The sequence below is a fragment of the Sminthopsis crassicaudata genome, chromosome 5 (genome assembly GCF_048593235.1).
Source record: "Sminthopsis crassicaudata isolate SCR6 chromosome 5, ASM4859323v1, whole genome shotgun sequence".
Classification (NCBI taxonomy): domain Eukaryota; kingdom Metazoa; phylum Chordata; class Mammalia; order Dasyuromorphia; family Dasyuridae; genus Sminthopsis; species Sminthopsis crassicaudata.
In genome coordinates, this window is record NC_133621.1 from 228487749 (window position 1) to 228510105 (window position 22357).

General features: G+C 38.5%; 1 protein-coding gene across 1 annotated transcript; it reads left to right on the forward strand.

Moving 5' to 3' along the window:
- The first annotated feature begins 1424 nt into the window (after window positions 1-1424).
- KRT74 (keratin 74) lies at window positions 1425-15023 on the forward strand. Its single transcript, XM_074267451.1, has 9 exons — window positions 1425-1941; window positions 2705-2919; window positions 4038-4098; window positions 5141-5236; window positions 6116-6280; window positions 7354-7479; window positions 9635-9855; window positions 10676-10710; window positions 13889-15023. The coding sequence occupies exons 1-9, from the start codon at window positions 1474-1476 to the stop codon at window positions 14092-14094; spliced, it is 1593 nt and encodes a 530-aa protein (XP_074123552.1). The 5' UTR covers window positions 1425-1473; the 3' UTR covers window positions 14095-15023.
- Window positions 15024-22357: the final 7334 nt, after the last annotated feature.

Below are 22357 nucleotides of genomic sequence, written 5' to 3' on the forward strand. Positions count from 1 at the left end.
AAATCTATTTTGAACATTGCTCAATACAGAATGGTGCTGAGCATTGTGAATTATACAAAACCAATATTATATAATGCAAAGAGCACTGGATTTTAAAAGTAACATTAAAGTATGAGGTTAAAATCCTAACTTTGCATCTGTAAAAAGAAATGTTGTAAAGAAATCTTATCTTTGTGATCATAAAAGAGGCAAAAAGACCCACGTATGTAAAAATGCTTATAACAGCCCTTTTTTATAATGGCAAGAAACTGGAAACTGAGTGGATGCCCATCAGTTGGGAAATGGCTGAATAAGTTATAATATATGGATGTTATGGGATATTATTATTCTATGAGAAATAGTGGGCAGGCTGATTTCAGAAAAGTTTGGAAAGACTTATAAGAACTGATGCTGAATGAACACCGTATGCAGCAACAACAAAATTACGTGATGATATTGGACTTGGTTCTTTTCAACAATGAGGTGGTTCAAGGCAATTTTGATAGACTTGTGATGGAAAGTGCTATCCACATCCAGAGACAGAACTAGGGAGACTAAATGTGGATTAAAGTACAGTATTTTCACTTTTTGGAGGATTGTTGTATGTTTGCTTGTTTTTTTTTTTCCTTGTGTTTTTCCCCCTTTCTGATCTGATCTGATTCTGCAACATGATGAATATGGAAACATATTTAAAAGAACTGCACATGTTTAATCTGATTCAGATTGCTTGCTGTCTTGGGGAGGAGAGAAGGAAGGAGAAACATTTGGAACACAAAATTTTGCAAAGATGAATGTTGAAAACTATATGGAAAAATACTATTAATAAAGAAAATACTCTGTAAATTTTGAAAGACTTATGGAAAAGCTAACTGTGATTTACTGCTTAGAGCCTTGGCTTTCTAATCTTCAAGTTAGATAATTTGACTAGGTCTGTAAGGTCCTTTCTAGGTCTAATATTGTTTATTAGAATATAGGGGAAATTGAATCAGGTGGAGGATGTCCCACCTCTATGGAGGAGGGAGAACTTGATTGGAAGAAATTCTAGTAGAGTTGAAAGGAACGAATTAGGAAAGAGATGAAATCTTAGAGTGAACCCAGAGATCTCAAAAAAGTTCAAACAAGAAGGAGGCAGAGCTAGAAAAATAAATCCTAGAGATCTCTGGGGGATAACCCTTCTAATCCATAATTAGAGAGTACAGATAAACTGCAAATTAGACCACTGCAGCTTGCAAGGACAGCATATCCAATTGTAGATTGGATGGGCTTTGTTGGTATAAAGACTTTAGTTATACCTGTTCAGCAAATTGCCCACCACCCCCTGGCTCATTGGGAGGAGGAGAAGAGATAGGGGAGAGACGCCCTTTTCCGGCTGTCCTGGATGTGATTGGCATATAAGGAGATAGATATTGCAGTTGTTCTATTAGCACTGTTTGTTCTCAGCCCTCTTGGTTTCTGATAATCTCCCACTCTCCAATCTCCATTCTTTCCCACACCATGAGCCGGCAGCTAGGCCTGAAGACTGGTGGTGAGAAGAGTGACTTCAGCGGATACTCTGCGATTTTGCCACGGAAAGTAGGGGGCAGTTCATCTTCCTATCGGGCAGGGGTCAAAGGGGCTGGAGCTAGTTTTGGCAGCCGGAGTCTCTACAGCCTAGGGGCCAGTCGGCGCATCCCTCTCAACATGACTGGGGGTATTCGAACAGGGGGGTATGGCTTTGGGCATGGGGCTGGGTATGGAGGAGCCAGGGCTACTGGCTTTGCAGGGAGTATCTTTGGCAACGTGGCTCTGGGATCTGTGTGCCCATCACTGTGCCCACCGGGGGGCATACACCAGGTGACCATCAACAAGAGCCTCTTGGCTCCCCTCAATGTGGAGCTGGACCCTGAAATCCAGAAAGTGAGGACCCAGGAGCGAGAGCAGATAAAGGCGCTTAACAACAAGTTTGCCTCCTTCATCGATAAGGTGAGCCTATTAAATCTCCAAGGGGAGGCTGGGGAAATAGGTGGCTTTGCCTCTTTACCTAGACAATGTTCTAAAGGACTAAGGTTATATAATAGGAAAGACTTTCAGACCTCAAGATGGCCAAGCTAATTTAAAGGGGAGAAGAACATCCTGACTTAGAGGTAATGATTTGGAGAAGCAACTGATGAAATGGCTTAGCCTGGCAGGCCTGAGGTAGATGAAGAGTAGCTCTGCCTTGAAAGGCAGAATTGGGGTGAGATTGGATGAATGACATGGCTTTGTAAAGGAAGTGAATGATTGCTGGAGGGCTGGTTGTCAATGGAAAAAAAAAATGGAAGGAGGTCAAAAAGGATCTCAGTAGGACTTCCTAACTGAGATGGTCTGGGAATTTTAAACCAGGCTCAGGGATGCAATTGAGGGTTGTTGTTGTTGTTGTTTTTTTTTTTTTCAAAAACGTTTCAATAATTTATCAGGAAATATTTATTTCATGATTTTGCAAAATGGAGAGTATAAGACTTGCATTGTGTACTTTTCTGAGCTATTATCAGGATCAAGTGAGACATTATCACATAGATGGAAATTGCTTTAATTACTTTGTGAGACTCTTCTTTATGAAGGTTTTCTTATGTAAGAGTAGACAAAGGAAGGGAAATGGACAAAATGAGCTCTTAATGTCCACAGCTCTATGATCCTGCTTTGTACACAGAGAACTGTCATAGGTATTCAACAATGGGCCATAAGTAACTCTCTTCTTGGATTCTAGGTGCGATTCCTAGAACAGCAGAACCAGGTACTGGAGACTAAGTGGAACCTGCTTCAGCAGCTGGACCTGAGCAATTGCAAGAAGAACTTGGAGCCCATCTTTGAGGGCTACATTGGCAACCTGCGGAGGCAGCTGGACACCCTGTCAGGGGACAAGCTGAGACTGGACTCAGAGCTGAGGAACATGAGGGATTTGGTGGAGGACTTCAAGAAGAGGTGAGAAGTCATGGGTGAATGGCAGAGTGAAAATTTCCCTGGCTGGCAATAAAACATGCACCAAGATGTCTCTGGGGCATCTTGACCTTTGGGACGTTTTTAGGAGGAAAGAGAGAGGGTAGGGAAAACCTTGCCTAGATCCTGCCTAGTGACCTGGAATTCTCAGAATGGCCAAGCTAATTTAAAGGAGAGAACATCCTGCCTTAGAGGTAGATTGGAAGACTATTCAAATGTTTTTGGATGAAATGGCATAGCCCAGCAGACCTGAGTTCTCAAGTGGACACTTGCTTGGTTGCTCTTCTATTTAATCTAGGAAGAGGAGCCTGCAGAGTCAGAGTCAGAAAACTGTAGTGTCTCTGTTCTCACCTCATACCATATATTGCTAATACCTTGGTTGGACATCAATTACATTCCATCAACACTTATTTAACTATTTTTAAAAACAGACTTTGATATCTATCCATCCTCACTCCCTGTCCCATTGCATAGACTTATTTCTGCATACCAGAAAGCCATCCCTTAAAACAAATTTTTTTTCTTTTCTCAAGAGAAAGAACAGGTAAAAATTTTAGCAAGACAGATCAATGAGTTAAAAAAAAACAGACATTTCTTTCCTTTCTTTTTTCCTCTTTGGGAGATATGCCTAGTAATAGAATTTTTAGGTGAAAGTTATGAACATTTTAGTAACTATGTAATTCAAATTGATTTTCAAAATGGTTTTACTAATATGTGGAAAAATCATCAATGCATTAGTGTGACAAACCTTCTTTAGAGTGTAAATTGTGTCTCAAGCACTATATCAGGTACTAGGAATACAAATATGAAATTAGATACAGCCTAATAAGAGGAAGAAAACATGACAAAAAAGTATATTGTAAAAAATATGATGGAATAAAAAGAAAAGATTCAGTTAGAAGTACTAAGAAAAATTGAGAAAAGAGATAGTGTTCCAATGGCAATCAGGACATTTGTCTGGCTGTGTGTGTGTGTGTGTGTGTGTGTGTGTGTGTGTGTGTTGTGTATGTATATATACAATGTGATATAATTATATTGTCTGATCCTATCCTTGAAGAGGTTGAGGAGAGATAAATGCATCCAATGTCTCTCCCTATTTGCAGATATGAGATGGAGATTAATAGGCGCACAGCAGCTGAGAATGAGTTCGTTCTTCTCAAAAAGGTGAGAATAGAAGGTTTGAGTGTTATGCAGTCTACTGGGAAGACTATTGGGTTTGCAGTCAGTGCTTTGGATACTTACTTTTTTATTAACAATATGAAAATCTTAATTTCTTTGGGTCTAGATTTCCTCAAATTCAAAGTAAAAGGGTTGGACCAAATGATCATTATAAAATTCTGTGATTCATTAGAATCAAATGAGATAATATTTGCAAAGCCTTTAGAGTCTGACACACAGTAGGCACTTAAGAAATGTTTATTCCCTTCCTCTCCTTATAGAATCATTTCTAGCTCTAAACCATATGATTCTGGTTCAATTATATATCCATCCCAGTTCTCTTCTGAACTCTGTCCTGGGGACTGAGGGAAAGAAGACAGAAGATACTTACTCATTTGCTCAAAAGTTTATTTCTCCTTTGTCAGGGAAGATGAGTTTAGAAACATTGGGAGCATAGACAAGCATGTGAAATGAAAAAAAAACTCTAGCTTGGGAGTCAAAAACCTTTAAGTCTATGCTGGGCTTTCCATGTGATGAAGAGTACCATGGAGCACCTCCATTTCTCCAACTCTTACATGGAGAGGACAGGACTTACTTCTCCCCAACCCAGTCCTTCCTGAGAAGATGCATCAAAGACTTATAGAAAAAGTGTCACATTACTACAATTTGTTACTATTGATTTATATTTTTGTGGGCAGTATAATATTGAAAACTGAATAATTGAAAATTAAAGAAAATCAGATTTCTACTATTTAAGACTTTCTGATTGTTTTTCCCACAATGACTACATGTAGTAGTTGGGTAAAAATATCTATTCCCATTTTCATTACATTTCTGTAGATGAGAATATTAAAACACAAAGAATTTTAGTGATCCATTTAAGGTCACAGAGTTTGTGACTATTACATGAGGGACTGCAATCAAGATATCAAATCCAGTGTCTTTTCTATGTCACAGAGAAACAAACCAGCTCTGGGGGCATAGGAGAAATGGAAACTGTGGGTATATGGAACATTTTAACTCCAGGTTCTCTGTGCACTTACCATAGGATGCTGATGCTGCCTATACTATCAAGACAGAACTACAGTCCAAGGTGGAATCTCTGGACAAGGAGATCAAGTTTTTGAAATGCTTGTATGAGGCGGTAAGATCCTGTTATGCACTACTGTCCAACTAGGGATTAATATAGATAGGACTTATCTCCCAGTCATTCATCTGAAAAAAGTAAGCTATAGTGTGAAGGCATTAGTACATAATGATGGAAAAATTTCCTAATCAGGGTCATAACTAAGGTAGGATGACCAGAGCTTTACTCCCAGTGTGCCATATTTAAAGGACACTGATAACCCTTTAAATTATCAGCAACAAAGAAACAACAGGATTTAGTACCTGTTAGAAAGAATACTTAGGAGACTACCAGATGGAAGGCTGGGGGACTTAGTTCCTGGCTCCTTCAGAAGTATCCTGGAGCTGGTTTCTCCTGAGGCAGTATCCTCTCCCTCCCACCCAAATTAGAACTCACTTCATATCACTTACACCAAAAGAAATTTGTGATACATGCCCTTAATGTAAAAATTCCTGCAATAAATGATAAAGAGAGGACTGATGTCACTTTTCTTTGGACAATTTTCCCCATAGAAAACAATCTCATTGGGGTTGAGATGGCTACCTTTCCTAAAGTTAAGAAGATGAACTTTTAAAATCATATCAGTTATGGGATTATGGGATTCTGCAAGACTCTAGGAAATTCGTCCTTCTGTTTCCTTTGTTCCTAATATCACTTTTTCATTCTTCAGGTATCTATTTATTTTCAATGAGATTTTCCCTTTCCATAGAAAAGAGAGTTAGAAAGGTGGTTTCCCATCTAGTGAGATCTCCTCTATATAGATTTCTGGCCTGAGTCCCACAGATCCTGGTTCTCGACCCACCTTTATTCTACCTCAAGCTATAGGGATAATATTCCAATGGACCTGAGTAGCAAGGATTGAGGAGATAGAGACCTAACTGTTTCTTGCTTCCATAGGAGATTGCCCAGATTCAGACACATGCTAGTGAAACCTCTGTCATCTTATCCATGAACAACAACCGTGAACTGAACCTCGATAGCATCATTGATGAGGTCCGCAGTCAGTATGAGGAGATTGCTCTAAGGAGCAAGTCAGATGCTGAAGGCTTGTACCAGAGCAAAGTAAGTGGTGGGGAGAGCCATGGGCTAGGAAATAAAGAGGTATTCAGAGAACAAGGGATTACTTCTAGCTGAAGATTTGGGATGGGAGATATCAGAGAAGGCTTCATGATGGAAGTGATTCAAAGGCTTGGCCTTAAAGAAAGAGAGGGATTTCGGGAGGTAGAGATGTAGAGGGTGTGGGAAACAGTCTGTGTGAATACACAGAGGAAAGATCTATTTGTAATCTAAATATGTTGGAATATAGACTTCATGGAGGGGAATAACATTTAATAAATCCAGGAAGAGAGAACAGAACAGATTCCAGGGAGTCAATGCTGCCTTTGAATCCCTTTGACTGTCAAAGGATTTTGCATAGTCAATGGGAAGCCATTGGAGATAGAGCCCCATTAATTCTTCAGGATATTGTGCTGAGGGGCACACAAAGAGAATTCCATGGATCCAGATCAGAAAGAAACAAAACATCTTTCTTTCCTTTCCCAGCTTGCCTTGAAACCTTTATGCTGATGTCTTTTGGAATTTTAGCCCATATCAGTGTGGAACTATGTGTGAGCTCTTCTTATCCCTTATTCCTTTAATTTCCATTGTGATCCTTCACAAAGAACATGTTCGTTGATTTTTAAATCTAAGACACACCATGGGGAAAAATATGCACAACACTGAAAGACACCATGATGAAAGTAACAAAACAAGCCAGTAGGCATTTGTTATAGTCTTGATACTTGCTACCTGTGTTATCTTGGGCAAATCATTTTCAATAAATGTAAAATGAAGGCATCAGAGAAGAGCCCACTGAGACTCAACCATTTATAAATCCCATTATAGTCAGAAGCATTGTCACCACAGAGGATGGAAAGCTTGTTGGGAGGCTCATGTGCCTGGGTCTGAAAATTCCTCTGTATAAAACAAATTGCTCTCTGGTTTCTTCCCTGGTGCAACCATTTATTTATTTATGATACATTGTTGAGAGGTGGGCAGCCTGACTACCTCCACCATCCCCAGCAACCTTCTGGAAGCGCACCCAGAGTGAATCATGTCATGCCCTTTCTCACCACCTCCTATTTCTTGAAAACCAGATCCAGGAGCTTCAGTTGGCTGCTGGCCGTCATGGGGATGACCTCAAACACACCAAAAATGAGATCTCAGAGTTGAACCGGCTCATCCAAAGACTTCGCTGTGAGATTGGCAATGTGAAAAAGCAGGTGGGTTGAAGCTCTTCTAGTACCACAAGGAACAAAATGACCAAGATGTAATCGAAGTCCTTGGTGTTCAGAACTTGATTCCCAATTCAGGATTTCTTCACTTACTGCCTCCAGAACCTATACTTTGGCATCCTAAATTTCATAATATAGAATCACTGCTTCACTCAGGTAAACTAATTCCTTGTACTTCTACATATAAGTGTCTCTGATCACATGGTTCTCCATTCCTCCCCCAGAGGTGTGCTGGTAAATGTTTAACAACTGACTTTCCAAAAAAAAAAAAGTACGCCCACATCCTTTTAAAGCTTAATTTACATTATGAACATTTTTTTTCTATCACTTTTTAAAGTCTAGACAATCAACAAAACAGTAAGTCAAGTCCTTTTCTGAGGCATAAGTACTCTGAAATACACTAAATACTGAATATAAATTCACTGAAACTGAAACTATTAATTCTTGAAAGCCAGTCTGAGCAGGCTGCATCATGCCCTTTCTTCTGCTCCTTCCTTTTGCTCATATCTTTCCCATGCCTCCTCCACACATTACTCCTTCAGGAAGAATTGATTGACCCCTTTACGATCTCACACTCTCAAAACCTGGGCTACCTTTTAAAATTCTACTGGCTTGATCCAGATTGCCTCTCTAGAGTGAACCCCCACAAGACTAGGAGCCCCCTGAATGGAAGAGCCATAATTCTCCCTTCTTTGAGATCTCAGGACAGGGCTCAGAATGGGTTGTGGAGGGGAGATGGGGTGGGATTGCAACATAAATTGAACATATATTAAGAATTGTTTCATTTGTTGTATTAATAACCCCAGGATCTAGCTCAGTTACTGGCACATAGCCTGGGCTTAATAATTGTTGACTGACTGATTCATTACTGGGTTCTCCTTTATCATGATTATATCCCCACCTTCCCAGAATGGGGAACAGCAAGACGAGGCTTTCTACCTTCTACTTGTCTTAGCATGTATAGAGGAAAGGGCACTAGGTTTGAAATAGAAGACCTGACCTTACTTAAATCTTGTCTTTGTGACCAAGGAAAAGTCACAGTCTCTGGTATGAGCAATAACAGCTAGTATTTGTATAGCATTATAAGGTGCAAAGTGCTTTACGCATACAGTCATATGATCCACACAGCAACCCTGTAAAATGCTATTATTGTTAGCTTTATTTTACAGATAAAGAAACTACCACTAAGTGTTTGAAGACAGGATTTGAATTCAGGTTTTTCCAACTCGGCCTAGTTCTAGCTCTTCAGTTTCCTCATGTGCAAAATAAGAATAATACTTGTATTTTCTATGTCAGTAGATGGTTACAAAAGCTAAAGCATTATTTTTAAAGGTGAAGGTATTTTCTTTTTTTATCCTGCAAGTCATTTCAGGATATACCATCTCCCAAACCCTGTAATAGAATCCTCTGGTCATGTAACAGTTGTGTAAAACCCATCAAGTTAGTTACTGTATCTTTTAGCTTCTATGATATCCAGTCCTCATTCCCACCTTCACAGGAAGAAAGTGTATTTCATCATGTAGACCAGTGGTTCATGGTCGCCATGTTTAGATTTCAGGAGGTCCATGAAGTTGGATGGGGAAAATTACTTTTACTTATCCATTTATTTATTCATTCATTCGTTTATTTATACATTTATTTGTTGCTAATATCAAATGTAAATTTGGTAATTTTTTCAGAGATTTTAAAATGGCTCTGAAAAGTGGATAGAATTTTTAACAGGTGGTCTAAGACATTAAAAAAAAAAGGTCAAGAACATTTGTTCTGGGTCATATTGATAATTGTATTGTAACTTCCTCCATTAAATTGTAAACTCCTTGAGGGAGGAGCTGTCTTTTGTCTTTTTTCATAGTCCCAGTGCTTAGCATAGTATTTAGTACTTTGTAGGTGCTTAATAAATACTTATTGATTAATTATTGGTTAATTACATTTAATCTGAATCAAGTTGCCTTTAAAGTTGTTTTCATTTACATTATTATAGTTATTATGTATATTATCCTTCTGTTTCTGCTTTCTCTTTGTAACTATTCAGACAAGAAAGGATATTATTTTGTAAAATTTCAAGTGATAAAGGAATGTGAGCTATTAATATTTCAATTTTAAAATACTGGCTATAATCAATTGCTTCCTCTTTATTCCACAGTGCTCCAACCTGGAAACGGCCATTGCAGATGCTGAGCAGCGAGGTGACTGTGCTTTAAAAGATGCCAGAGCCAAGTTGGATGAACTGGAGGGTGCCCTGCATGGTGCCAAAGAGGAGCTGGCTCGCCTGCTGAGGGACTACCAGGAGTTGATGAGCACCAAACTTGCTCTGGATGTGGAAATTGCTACCTACAGGAAACTTCTGGAGGGAGAGGAGTGCAGGTGAAATGGGGTTGATTGAGTGAGATTAAGGTCTTTTGACTCCTTTGTTGTATGATAATCAGCTTGGTTGAGGTAGAGGTATGGAAATCAGCAGACAAGACACTTGAAGATAAAATGGAGAAAAGAGAGAGGGAGGGAGGAAGGGAGGAGGGAAGGAAGAAGGGAGGGAAGGAAAGGAAGGAGGGAAAGGAAGGGAAAAGATACGTTATGGAAGGGAGAGAGGAAGTAAGGAAAGAAAAGAGGGAGGAGGGGAAGAAGGAAGGAAGGGAGGGAGGGAGCAAGGAAGAAAGGAAGGAAGGAAGGAGAAGAGGGAGGAGAGGGGAAGGAGAAGAGGGAAGAGAGGAAAAAGAGAAGTCAAAAGGAAGGAAAGGAAAAGATAATTTATGGAGGGGAGGAAGGATGGGAGAGAGGGAGGAGATAAGGAAAGAAAAGAGGAAGCAGGGGAAGAAAAAGGAAGGGAGGGAGAGAGGGGGAGGGAGGAAGAAAGAAAGGAAGGAAGGAAGTGTGGAAGAGAGGATGGATACATGAGAGTAATAAAGGAGGAAGAGAAGAAAGAGGGAAGGAGGGGGAAGAAGGGAAAAGGGAAAAAAGGAGAGAAATCTGGAGGAATAAAGGATGAAGAAGAAGAAAGGAAGAAAGAAAGAAGGAAGAGGGATAAAAGGGGAAAAAAGAGAAAATGAAGACTGTTGGCTAATTGATTATACAGTAGTTTCCTGGACACTCTTGGGCTCTTTCTCAAAGTGCCATGACCTCAAATTTAAATCAAATCTGTCTCTATACTTCTTGAAGTTTTATGCTGTTCTAATGTTCTCTTTTACAGGATGTCTGGTGAGAATCCCTCCTCTGTGAGCATTTGTAAGTATTTGATTAGAAGATATGTGGGTTCTGGAAAGAAACAAAGACGACATAACAAATTTAAGAAATTCCTTCCTCTCCTCACTGTGTTTCACACTGAAATTAGACAGACATACTGTTCTGACAGAGTCAAGAAGCCTTGGGATCCCTTTTTCTTTCTTCTTGCTCCTAGGCAGGACTGACTATAGGATGCTTGCCTCCCTGGGGTTTTCTGAGAAAAGCTTTTTGTAAATTATAAAGCCTCCAAGGAAGGCGAGCTGCTGTCAGTGCTGCTCCAGGTGATCTCTGGTTTTGTGAACTTGGGCACACCTGCCTAATGTCTCTGTGGCCTTGGGAGAGGTCTTCCTGAGTCTCAGCTGCAAGCTGTCACCCTCTGGTGGTGAGCTAGTGTGGCACGGAATCCATCCTGTTTAGAAGGGCCTGCCAGTACTTGTACGGCACTGGCAAGGACCCAGGTCAACTACACACACACCATAAAGAAGGATGAGTAGGCTTCTTCCTACCCTCCTCCTCTCCCTCTTTGGACTTGTGATTTCATATAGGTAGTTCCCAGTGATGAAACTCCCTCTACCAATGCAGGTAGCAACTACTTGTGCAACTCATAGTTTTTAGAAATTGCCTGAGGCCATTGAGCTATTACATGAAGAAAGGAAACAAGCATTTATTAAATGCTTATTATGTGTCAGGCACTGTGCTATAACTATTATCTCGTTTGAGCCTTGCAACGACTGTGGAAGGTGGGTATTATTATTATTATTATTATTATTATTCCCATTTTACAGCTGAGGAAACTGAGGCAGACAGAGGTGAAGTGACATGCTCAGGGTCACACAGCTAGCATATGTCTGAGGCTGCATTTTAACTCAGGTCCTTGTGATGCCAGGCTCAGGCATCTAATCCCTTACTTGCCTTGTTCATGGTCAATGATCCAACACTTGAACTTGAGGTCAGTTTTCTGTCTCTATCATTCTACACTGTTTATTGTTATTGTTATCATCACTGCTATATCATTATTGCCATTTTAATGATAATTCAAAAAGAAACAGTTTCAATCCAGATTCAGAAAGAAACAATCCTAGTTGTTCTCCTATTATTACTCATTTATAGTTAACATTTTGTGCCCTGCTCTGCAGATGGGTAAAATGACTATTTCTTGTAGTTGAATAATAATATTGGGGTATAGACTTAATTTTTGCAGACTCACTGAAAGTACCTTTGAGATAGCTCCAGTAAATGATGAAACAAGGATGATATATATCTTGTCCTGTCCCCACATGTATTTAATCTCTTCCTATGACTATATTTTGAAAGCCTTTCACCCCATCTAATTTGGATATTATGTCTTCAGTATGGCAACCTCTATTAAAATCTTTATTCTTAAAACTTAATAGACCAAATATATCCAGGAGGGCGAGGGTATCAGTTCTGTTTGTAATGATGATCCATTTTACATAGTTTATTTGTTGATTTTTCAAAAACATTTCAAAATTTCTCTTTGTAAAATGGGGATTGTCATCTGTGATTTTATAAAGAATAGTGAATATCTGTTATAGAATTTTAGTAACTTGAATGAGTCTTTCTAGGTGTATGGCAGATACTAAATATTTTCTTGCAGTTTCTACCACTTCATTGAATGATCCACATCAATCAGTGAATCTGGATTATTTTAAGATATTTTTTATATAATTTTTATGACAGTCACCTGTTTCTTAATTACTCTCACAAACCTTTTATTTCTATAAACTTTAAGTTACTATTATTATATAAAAAGTCTATTCATCTATTTTGATGAAATTCAGACAGAAATGGTTTAGGGGCCAATCACTATCCTTAGGATAAATAGGAAGTAAGCAACAAATTTCCAATAAAAAAGGGAGTTTAGTTGGGACTTAAAAGAAACTAAGGCATTGAGTAGGAATTGTGTTTCAGTTATGGAGGACAGGCAGAGAAAATTCTAGGAATTGAAAGATAGAAGAGTTTTGTAGAAATGACAAGGAGCTCAGTATCACTGGATCAAAAATATATGTTGGGGAGTAAGATAATAACAAGACTAGAAAGGTAGGAGGGGGCTATGATTTGAATATCATATAGGAAATTTTGCATTTCATCCTGGAGGCAACAGGAAGCCATGGTATTATTAGGGGGAGGCAGGTGACATGATCTGACCTGAATTTTAGGAAAATCCCTTTAGTGTCTGAATGGAAAATGGATTTGACTGGTACACCCACCAGCAAGCTATCACAATCCAGGTATTAAGTGATGAACTCTAAAAAGAAGACTGGATGATGGGGACATTTGAAAATACACATATGTATATGCACACACATATCCTGTTCCCATATGGTTTTGAATTCCTCTGTTAGGCCTTTATATTTTGGAAGCTTTTTATTTCTTCCATGAATTTTAGGATTGATTCTTTAGTGTGCCACAACTATTAAAAACACTGTTCTTAAGTTTTGATCAGGGCAATTAAGAGCAACAATTTGGTCTGAATCTGCTGCTAACACAGTTTATTAGCTAATTTATCAAAAATATTTTGAGGTATAAATTTGTAGTATGGGGATTTGTTGTCTATCAATTAATGGATAAACGTGAGGCCATATCTTGCTAGATATTCAGTTAGTGCCAATCTTTTATGGCTTGCAGTAATGCGTTTCATAGTTTCTCTGGTACCTTGTATAATCTACATTGACCACTAAGTCCTGGATCTTTAAGGATAACCTTTTTGTAATTTTTAGTAGCAATGACCTAATCCTGAATTGCCTTCATAAAGGCCTCTATTTCCACAAATGAATCTTCCTAATGCAATCATTTATTTGTTTGATATTTTTTATCAATATATTGTTGTATGAGCTCATGTGGATATTGCCCATGATTTCACTACTAGAACTGTTGATTCCAATATTGTTGCTGCATGAGAATTTTTTTTTAAGTCCAGAACAGGAAACTCTATAGCTTCCCATTATTTCCTGATCTTTATGTTGGAAAGTTTAACTTCATTTCTAGTCAAAAGTCCTTTGCTGCAAAGGAAACTAATTCACTTATGGGAATAAAATAAACTTACCTTCTTTTTTTCCACCTCCTATTGCCTACCCAGCATCCCTTCTTGGTTTTACTGTTTGTCATACAGTCTGACCCACTACCACTGGCCTTTTTAATTTTTGTTTTGTCTCCACAGCTGTGATCAGTAGCAGCAGCGGGAGTAGTTATGGCTACCGGCCCAGTTCAATCAATGCCAGCTATGGCAGTGGTATTAGGTCAAGCAACTCTAGCAGTGCCCGAAGTGTTGAAACCAAAACAAAAGGAGAAGGAGTGGGTGACCTCAAGAACTCCCCAACTAGGACCTCCTCGGCCAGTTCCCCAGCCAAGAAAACTACCAGATAAGCTTTCTGGTCCCATTCACCATGGCACTGTGGAAGACGATGATTTTGCCCACAGCCCTGAAGATGATACCTACTCTAACAGTTGCTGTCCTAAAATATCCATGATTCCCAAGTCTCTAGACCATTTAGAATCAACTTTGGTCGCTCTACCATGTGACCTATATGATTCCAAATTGTTACTGATAACAAATATCTTCCCTTTGAAATTTTTGCCTTTTATTTCTTTGGAGACTTCAGTACTAAAGTAAACCTTTAAAAGTGAAATCTACAATTATATCCTTTGTCCTAAAGAATATTTAAAGAAGATAGATACTTAAAAAGAGAGAGAGAGAACAGTTATACCTTGGCAAATGCTTAAAAACTGTTTGAGAGATGATGTTGACCCTCACTAACATGAAGAAGGAAGCAGTGAGTCAATGAAAGAAAAGTTGGCCAGCTTCCATGGGTTAAGCCTTCACAGGATAGTTTTGTTATTGGTTGTGAAAGGCTGTGATTTCTCAGCCCATCAGATATACACATTGTCACAAAGACCAGCCCAAAAGTGTTTTGGACTTTCTATGTTTTTATTTATCCTTTTCTTTTAACATAAAGTGAATGGAAAACAATGATCAGCAACTTCAGCAACATTCAGTAGGTGAGGTCATCTTAAAGTCTTTGGGTCTGTGAATTTTGTTCTTGATCTCTCTGGGGTCATCCCCTCAATAACTCCTAGTTTTTCAATGCTTTTTTTGCTTCTAGAGAAAGCCATGAGCTGTGTTCAGTGAATATAATTTTCTCCTTTGGCCCCTGGGTAGTAATGCCCAGATCTGAGCAACTCTAACTCTGTGTGTAAATATTACCTAAATAACTAGTGTGCTCTTTGCTTATTGTTCTCCTTTGCTTATTGTTGATGGTTCTAATTTACAGCTACTGTATATTAAATAAACTGCATTAGAGTAACTTCAATGGGGTAATCTGTTTTCAATTAGCCTAACTTTCTGTCAAATTTTATGATTAACTTACTTAAGAGTGCTTAAAATTTTTAAAAATTCTCTTTTCATAACAAACCTGTAAGATAGGGAATGAAGATATTATCTCAGTCTAACAGATAAAAAAATGAAAATTAAGAGAAATTATGTGATTATGTGATGGGGAAAGGCTTCCAGAAGGGCCATCCATACAACATTTGTAATTTAAGTTCAACATCTTACATTTACCCTAAGATAATCACAATAGTAACATCAAGGATCACTGATCACAGATCACCATAACAGATAGAATGATAATGAAAAAGCTTGAAATATTATGAGTATTACCATAACATGACAGAAACACAATGTGAACACATGCTGCTGTTAAGACTTGCTTAAAGCTGGATTGCCACAAACCTTCAATTTGTAAAAAATGCAATTTGTGCAAAGTGCAATAAAGTGAAGAGCAATAAAATGAGGTGTGCCTGTGCAATTACATATATATGCAGTTATAAAATAGCATATATATATACAATTACAAAATATATCATAATATATAATTGTAATTGTTCAGTTGTACCTGACTCTTTGTGAACCCATACACCATGGCACAGTAATTCTGTCCATGGGTTTTTTCTTGGCAAAGATACTGGAGTGATTTGGAATTTCCTACTCTAATCTTAAAGGAGGGAAAGAGACTCACATGTGCAAAAATGTTTGTGGCAGCCCTTTTTGTAGTGGCAAAAAAACTTAGAAACTGAGTAAAATATCCCCAATCTAAGTGTTATTTATTCCATATGACATCTTAACTATATGGCATATTCTAAAGTTGAGGGTTTAATTTTCACAAATTTTGGAAATATTTACTAGTTATTTATTCAGCACATAAATGTGAGCCATAATGAAGATAGCCTAAGAAAACTCTTAGCATTGACTTGCCCAGGGAGATTGACTAATGGTGCATATTAACTAGACACAGTTGTAGCTATGTCAGTTTTTTGTACTTTGCAGAGTCAGCAGTTACCTGAGTTCTGTCTGGAACTGTCCCCTCCAGGATCAAGGTGTTCAGAAAAAAGCAACAATGAATAAAAACAAGGGAATGTTGTCCTAAGATGTGAAAAATTATCAAGTCTGTATTGTCCAAAAAATAAAACATTTAAAAAAAATTTTTAAATTAAAAAAATAAAGCATTTAATTAGTCATTTTAGTATCATTCAATGTAGCTTATAGGTTAATAAAATTAACAACCAAAACATTATTGAGAATTGGCCTAATTCCACAGGGCTGACATGGCTGAGTGCTCCCTAAGAAAACCATTCCCATTGTTTCTCTTGACCTGTGGTGGAATCCTATCCAGGAATTTAATGTAGTAACAGACTTTTGATTTAATCATAAAGTTATTTGTCTGCATAAAAATGTGTTTGAGTTTTCATTCATTCCTGATTTGTGATAGAGTACTAATAAACAACTATATTGTACAAAGTACAATAGATATGAATTTCCTAAGACCACCAAACCCACAAACTAGATATTCCCTCATCTTCTTTAGTTCAGTAAATCAGCTGGAGGGAGGTCTATCATCCTGTAGTGCAATTATTCCTAAAGTATTCATCTCTAGATAGGGGTTCTAAGAAATTTAAAAAGCTCTTGGAGTCCAGAAAATCCTCCTTTTTATAGTCTCTTGTACTAGGACACATGACTGCTTAAAAGGAAGGCCCTCAGTTTGGCCTTTCCTTCTTTCTCATTTGGATTCTTTTAGGTGAAAGAAAAGTGGAAGGGGATTAAAACATTTAAGCTGAGGGCTAAAAGATAACACGTACCTGTGTCCTCCACTCACTGTCTACAACTAAAGGTATTATTGTTAGGTCTTCTCCCCTGGTAGGCACCAGCATCAAGGCAGCTTATTAGGCCAAAGCATTGAGACATTGGACATGTATATATGGGTAAGACCAGGACCCTGTGAGGTTGACTTTCATTTCCTCCATATTAATCTTCCTAGAAGATCAATCCCATCATTTCACTTCCTTAAGGATGTATGATTTCTCTGACTATCAAATTCTAATTCCTCTTTCTCTGTAAGGTTTTATATTTTTGTTTTTAATCTGTTCTCCCTAGGATTCACTCAATTTCTCTATAAACACCATCTTCTCTACAAACAACTCTTTAGTTGTGCACAGACTCAGCATCTGCCAATTCCTGTTACTCCAAATTTTATGCTACTCTTTCAAGGCCAAATTAAAACTTGCCTTTTTCATGAAGTCTTCCCTGACTAATTTCACAATTTAAAAAAAAGCCTTCTCTCAATTCTTGGGTCATTATACAACACTGTCTTGAAGTTAACTTTTTAAAAATAGTAACTTTTTATTTTTGAAACACATACAATGATAATTTTCTTTTTTCTTTATTTATTTTTTAATGTTTTTAATAATTTTTATTTACCAGATATATACATGAGTAATTTTACAACACTAATAATTGCCAAACCTTTTGTTCTAATTTTCCCCTCCCCCCCAAGATGGTAGGTTGACCAATACATATGTATATATATATATATATACATATATATATATATATGTCCACATACATGTCCAAACAGTTGTTTTGCTGTACAAAAAGAATCAGACTTTGAAATAGTGTACAATTAGCCTGTGAAGGAAATCCAAAATGCAGGCGGACAAAAATAGAGGGATTGGGAAATCTATGTAGTGGTTCATAGTCATCTCTCAGAGTTCTTTCACTGGATGTAGCTGGTTCAGTTCATTACTGCTCTTACAATGATAATTTTCAACATTCATTCTTGCAAAATCTTGTGTTCCAAAATTTTCTTCCTTCCCTCCATTCTCTCCCTAGTGCAATTCTTGTATACATATTTTTACCTTCATCATGCTGCACAAGAAAAATCAAATCAAAAAAGAAAAAAATGAGAAAGAAAGAAAAAAGCAAGTAAACAACAGCAAAAAAAGGTGAAAATTCTGTTGTGAACCACATTCAGTGCCTACAGTTCTTTCTGGATGCAAATGGCTCTCTTCAATGCAAGTCTATTGGAAGTGGTCTAAATCACCTCATTGTTGAAAAGAACCACATTCATCAGAATTGATCATCATATAATCTTGTTGCTGCCATGTACAATGTTCTCCTGGTTCTGTAATTTCACTCATAATCAGTTCATGTAAGTCTCTCCAGGATTTTCTGAAATCATCCTGCTAATCATTTCTGATGGAACAATAATATTCCATAATATTCATTCACCATAATTTATTCAGCCATTCCTCAACTGATGGGCATCCACTATCTCTAGTTCCTTGCTACTAAAAAAGGGCTGCTACAAACATTTTTGAACATGTGGGTCCTTTTCTCTTTATGATCTCTTTGGGATACAGACCCAGTAGAGACATTGCTCAATCAAAGGGTATACACAGTTTGATAGCCCTTTGGGCATAGTTCCAAATTGCTCTCTAGAGTGGTTGGATCATTTCACAACTCCACTGTAATGAGCTGTTGTCTCTAGAAGCTGCTGGATCGCTCTCTGGGAAGAGATCTTCTGTGTCTACTCAAATCTCTCAGACAGATTCTTCTTCCTGTAACGAACCGTTGTCTCCAGGCAGTTGCTGTTAACTCTTGTCCAAAGAAGTGACTTCCCTTCCTGCAGAGAGCCCCGTCAGGCCTGATGCAATTCAGAGTCTTCCTTCTTGAATCCTGGCTCTGAATCTCCTCCAGCTCTTATCCTTCTCCAGGCCGATCTGCCCTTTGCGCCCAATGCTGTCTCTTTTTATCCTCCCAGAGAATGGGCGTGGGATAATGCAAGGGCTTCTGGGAAGAACCACCCCAGCCAATGAGCTTGCCCCCTCTATCAAGTCAACCTGAGTTCTCACCTTGTAATTGTCCAGAAAACCTGAATTCTCACCTTGTCACCATCCAGACAACCTGAGTTCTCACTTAGTAATCCTAACATCTCCCCCTTTCTTTTGATTTAGAACATAGGACAGTCATGACCTTGAAACATAAATCCATCAATATGGGAAGTATTACAGATAATTACATAAATTACATAAGCACATAGTAACATAGTAACGTAACACATGCTAGAAGTATATAACATAATCATAAATTGAAAATTTATAAATGTCCATAAGTCCATTGTCCATTAGTCTCATCTTGTATGAGGAAGTCCAATGATTCCTGCTGGTTTTTAAAGTTCTTTAACAGTCTTCTTATTATCCATGCTCTTTCAGTGTCAGATGTTTCTTAGATCTTCTCCTTTATTTTGAGGCCTTTCTCTTTTTCTGTCTCTCTCTGATGGACAAGGCGAATATGACTCGTTGGCACCCATCTGATTCCTTCTCCTGCTGAAGAAATACAAGCAAACCCTCTCCCCCAGGCAGTTAACCTATCTGGTCCCTTCCATTCACCACTTTCTGGATCTCTCCACATCACCTGGCGATTATCTAAGGACAGTGGAGCTGCTCGCACTGGACACTGCCCTTCTGGTGGGTTATAAAACCTGTCTGCCGGAGCCAGTGCATCTTTGTCAAAAATTAGAAAATTAATGGTATAGAGAACTAAATTTAGAAGTTCCCTAGGGCTACCTGTGGCTCCCCCTTTCTTTTGTTTTTGGAGGAGTGTCTTAATATCTCTGTTTCTTCTCTCTACTATTGCCTGCCCTTGAGGATTAAAGGGTATGCCCGTGGTATGTAAAATCTTATACTGTGCACAAAAGTGTGTAAAATGTTTGGACGTATATGCAGGTCCATTGTCTGTTTTTATTGCTTGTGGCACACCCATAATTGCAAAAGCCTGTATAAGGAATTCAGTGACCACTCGGGCTGTCTCTTTTGCTGCTGGCATTGCAAATGTGAATCCTGAAAAGGTGTCTACCACGACATGAATAAAAGATAGACGACCAAAAGATTTATAATGGGTCACATCCATTTGCCAGATTTCATTGGGTCTCAAACCACGAGGATTCTTCCCTGGAGGGAGTGTAGGAGCATGGAAAGGAAGACAAGCTGTACAGCTTTTTACTATGCTCCTAGCTTCCTCTCTTGTGATTCCAAATTGTAAACGTAAAGCTCGAGCAGCCTGATGATATTTAGAATGAGATTCTTGTGCTTCCTGAAATAAAAAATGAATAAAAAAAATGAAAAAATTGTAACGAGCTGCCGTCTCCAGAAGCTGCTGGATCGCTCTCTGGGAAGAGATCTGCTGTGTCTACTCAAATATTTAAGACAGATTCTTCTTCCTGTATTGAACCGTTGTCTCCAGGCAGTTGCTGTTAACTCTTGTCCTTAGAAGTGACTTCCCTTCCTGCAGAGAGCCCCGTCAGGCCTGATGTAATGCAGATAGTCTTCCTTCTTGAATCCTGGCTCTGAATCTCCTCCAGCTCTTATCCTTCTCCAGGCCGATCTGCTCTCTGCGCCCATTGCTGTCTCTTTTTATCCTCCCAGAGAATGGGCGTGGGATAATGCAAGGGCTTCTGGGAAGAACCACCCCAGCCAATGAGCTTGCCCCCTCTATCAAGTCAACCTGAGTTCTCACCTTGTAACCGTCCAGAAAACCTGAATTCTCACCTTGTCACCATCCAGACAACCTGAGTTCTCACTTAGTAATCCTAACATCTCCCCCTTTCTTTTGATTTAGAACATAGGACAGTCATGACCTTGAAACATAAATCCATCAATATGGGAAGTATTACAGATAATTACATAAATTACATAAGCATATAGTAACATAGTAACATAACACATGCTAGAAGTATATAACATAATCATAAATTGAAAATTTATAAATGTCCATAAGTCCATTGTCCATTAGTCTCATCTTGTGTGAGGAAGTCCAATGATTCCTGCTGGTTTTAAAGTTCTTTAACAGTCTTTTTATTAGCCATGCTCTTTCGGTGTAAGATGTTTCTTAGATCTTCTCCTTTATTTTGAGGTCTTTCTCTTTTTCTATCTCTCTCCAGGTGCTTGTTGCCACCCATCTATTTCCTTCTTCATCTGTTTTCTTCTGTCTGTTAAAATACAAGCAAACCCTCTCTCCCAGGCAGTTAACCTATCTAATTTTCTTCTATTTACCACTTTCTAAATCTCTTCTCATCATCTGACAATTACATTGGAGTTGTTTGCACTGGGCACAGCCCTGTTGGTTTAAAAGGCCTGTATTCTCCCCAAGTGTAATCCATTTTTGCAATCTGATTGCCTTTTGGCTCACTTATCAGGTAATCCCTTTCTGCCATGTGATTGCTTCTCTGCTGATTGATTAAATCAGAGTCCTGGCCTTCTAAAGGCTCTTTAGGTGTAACATCAGCTGCCATCATGCCCCAAGTCTTTTTTGCCTGGGACCCTGGATCTGGGCCCCTCATCCTATTTCCCTGAATTAGTTTACACTCTGATGCCCAATGGAGTCCTCTGTTGCATTTTGGACATGGGGTTTTAGGTCTTCTCTCACCCTGTCTTCTCACTGTATCTCCATACCTACACTGAGCTCTTAGATGTCCAATTTTTCCACATTGAAAACATCGCCGAGTTTCTCTAGAAGTCCCTTGCCAGGAGGGACCCTGTCTTTCCACATTCATCATTGTCCGGGTGTAAAAAGCATTTGTTCCCACTGTAGCACAGCGTCTTATGATCTCCTCTAAAGGAGCATCTTTGTCTAATCCCCATATAATTCTTTTGCAAATCTCGTTGGCATTTTCCTTAGCCAGATGTCTGGTCATTATTTCTGTAGCTGAATTTTCTCCAATAGTTCTTTTGACAGCAGTTTGTAAACGTCCCACAAAATCTGCAAAAGGTTCATTGGGACCTTGCTGTATTTTAGTGAAAGCCTCTCCACGATCTTTCTGTCCAGGAAGGACACCCCAAGCTTTTATTGCAGCCTTAGCAATTTGTTCATATATCGTCATGGTATAATTAATCTGTTCCGAATTCTCTCCATACCGACCTTCACCAGCTAAGTGCTCAAAAGTGAATTGTGTGTTAACTCCTATTTCCAAATTGCATCTGACTTGAATTTTACATAATTCATGAAATTCCGAAAGCCATAATAAATTTTCTCCAGGTTCCAGGCATATCCTTGCTATGGATTTCCAATCATTCGGGGTTAGGACTTCATAAGACAAACCATCTAGTAACATTTTGACATAAGCTGATGTAGCCCCATAAAGGGTACAACCTTTTTTCAAATCCTTAATTTTATTCAAATCTAAAGGTGCATATTTTCTCCTTTTATGACCTACAGAGTCAGTATTTTCAATCACAGGATATGCATGTATAAAATCACTTATATCCTGTCCTTCTTTCTTAGCTTTAACCAATGCTT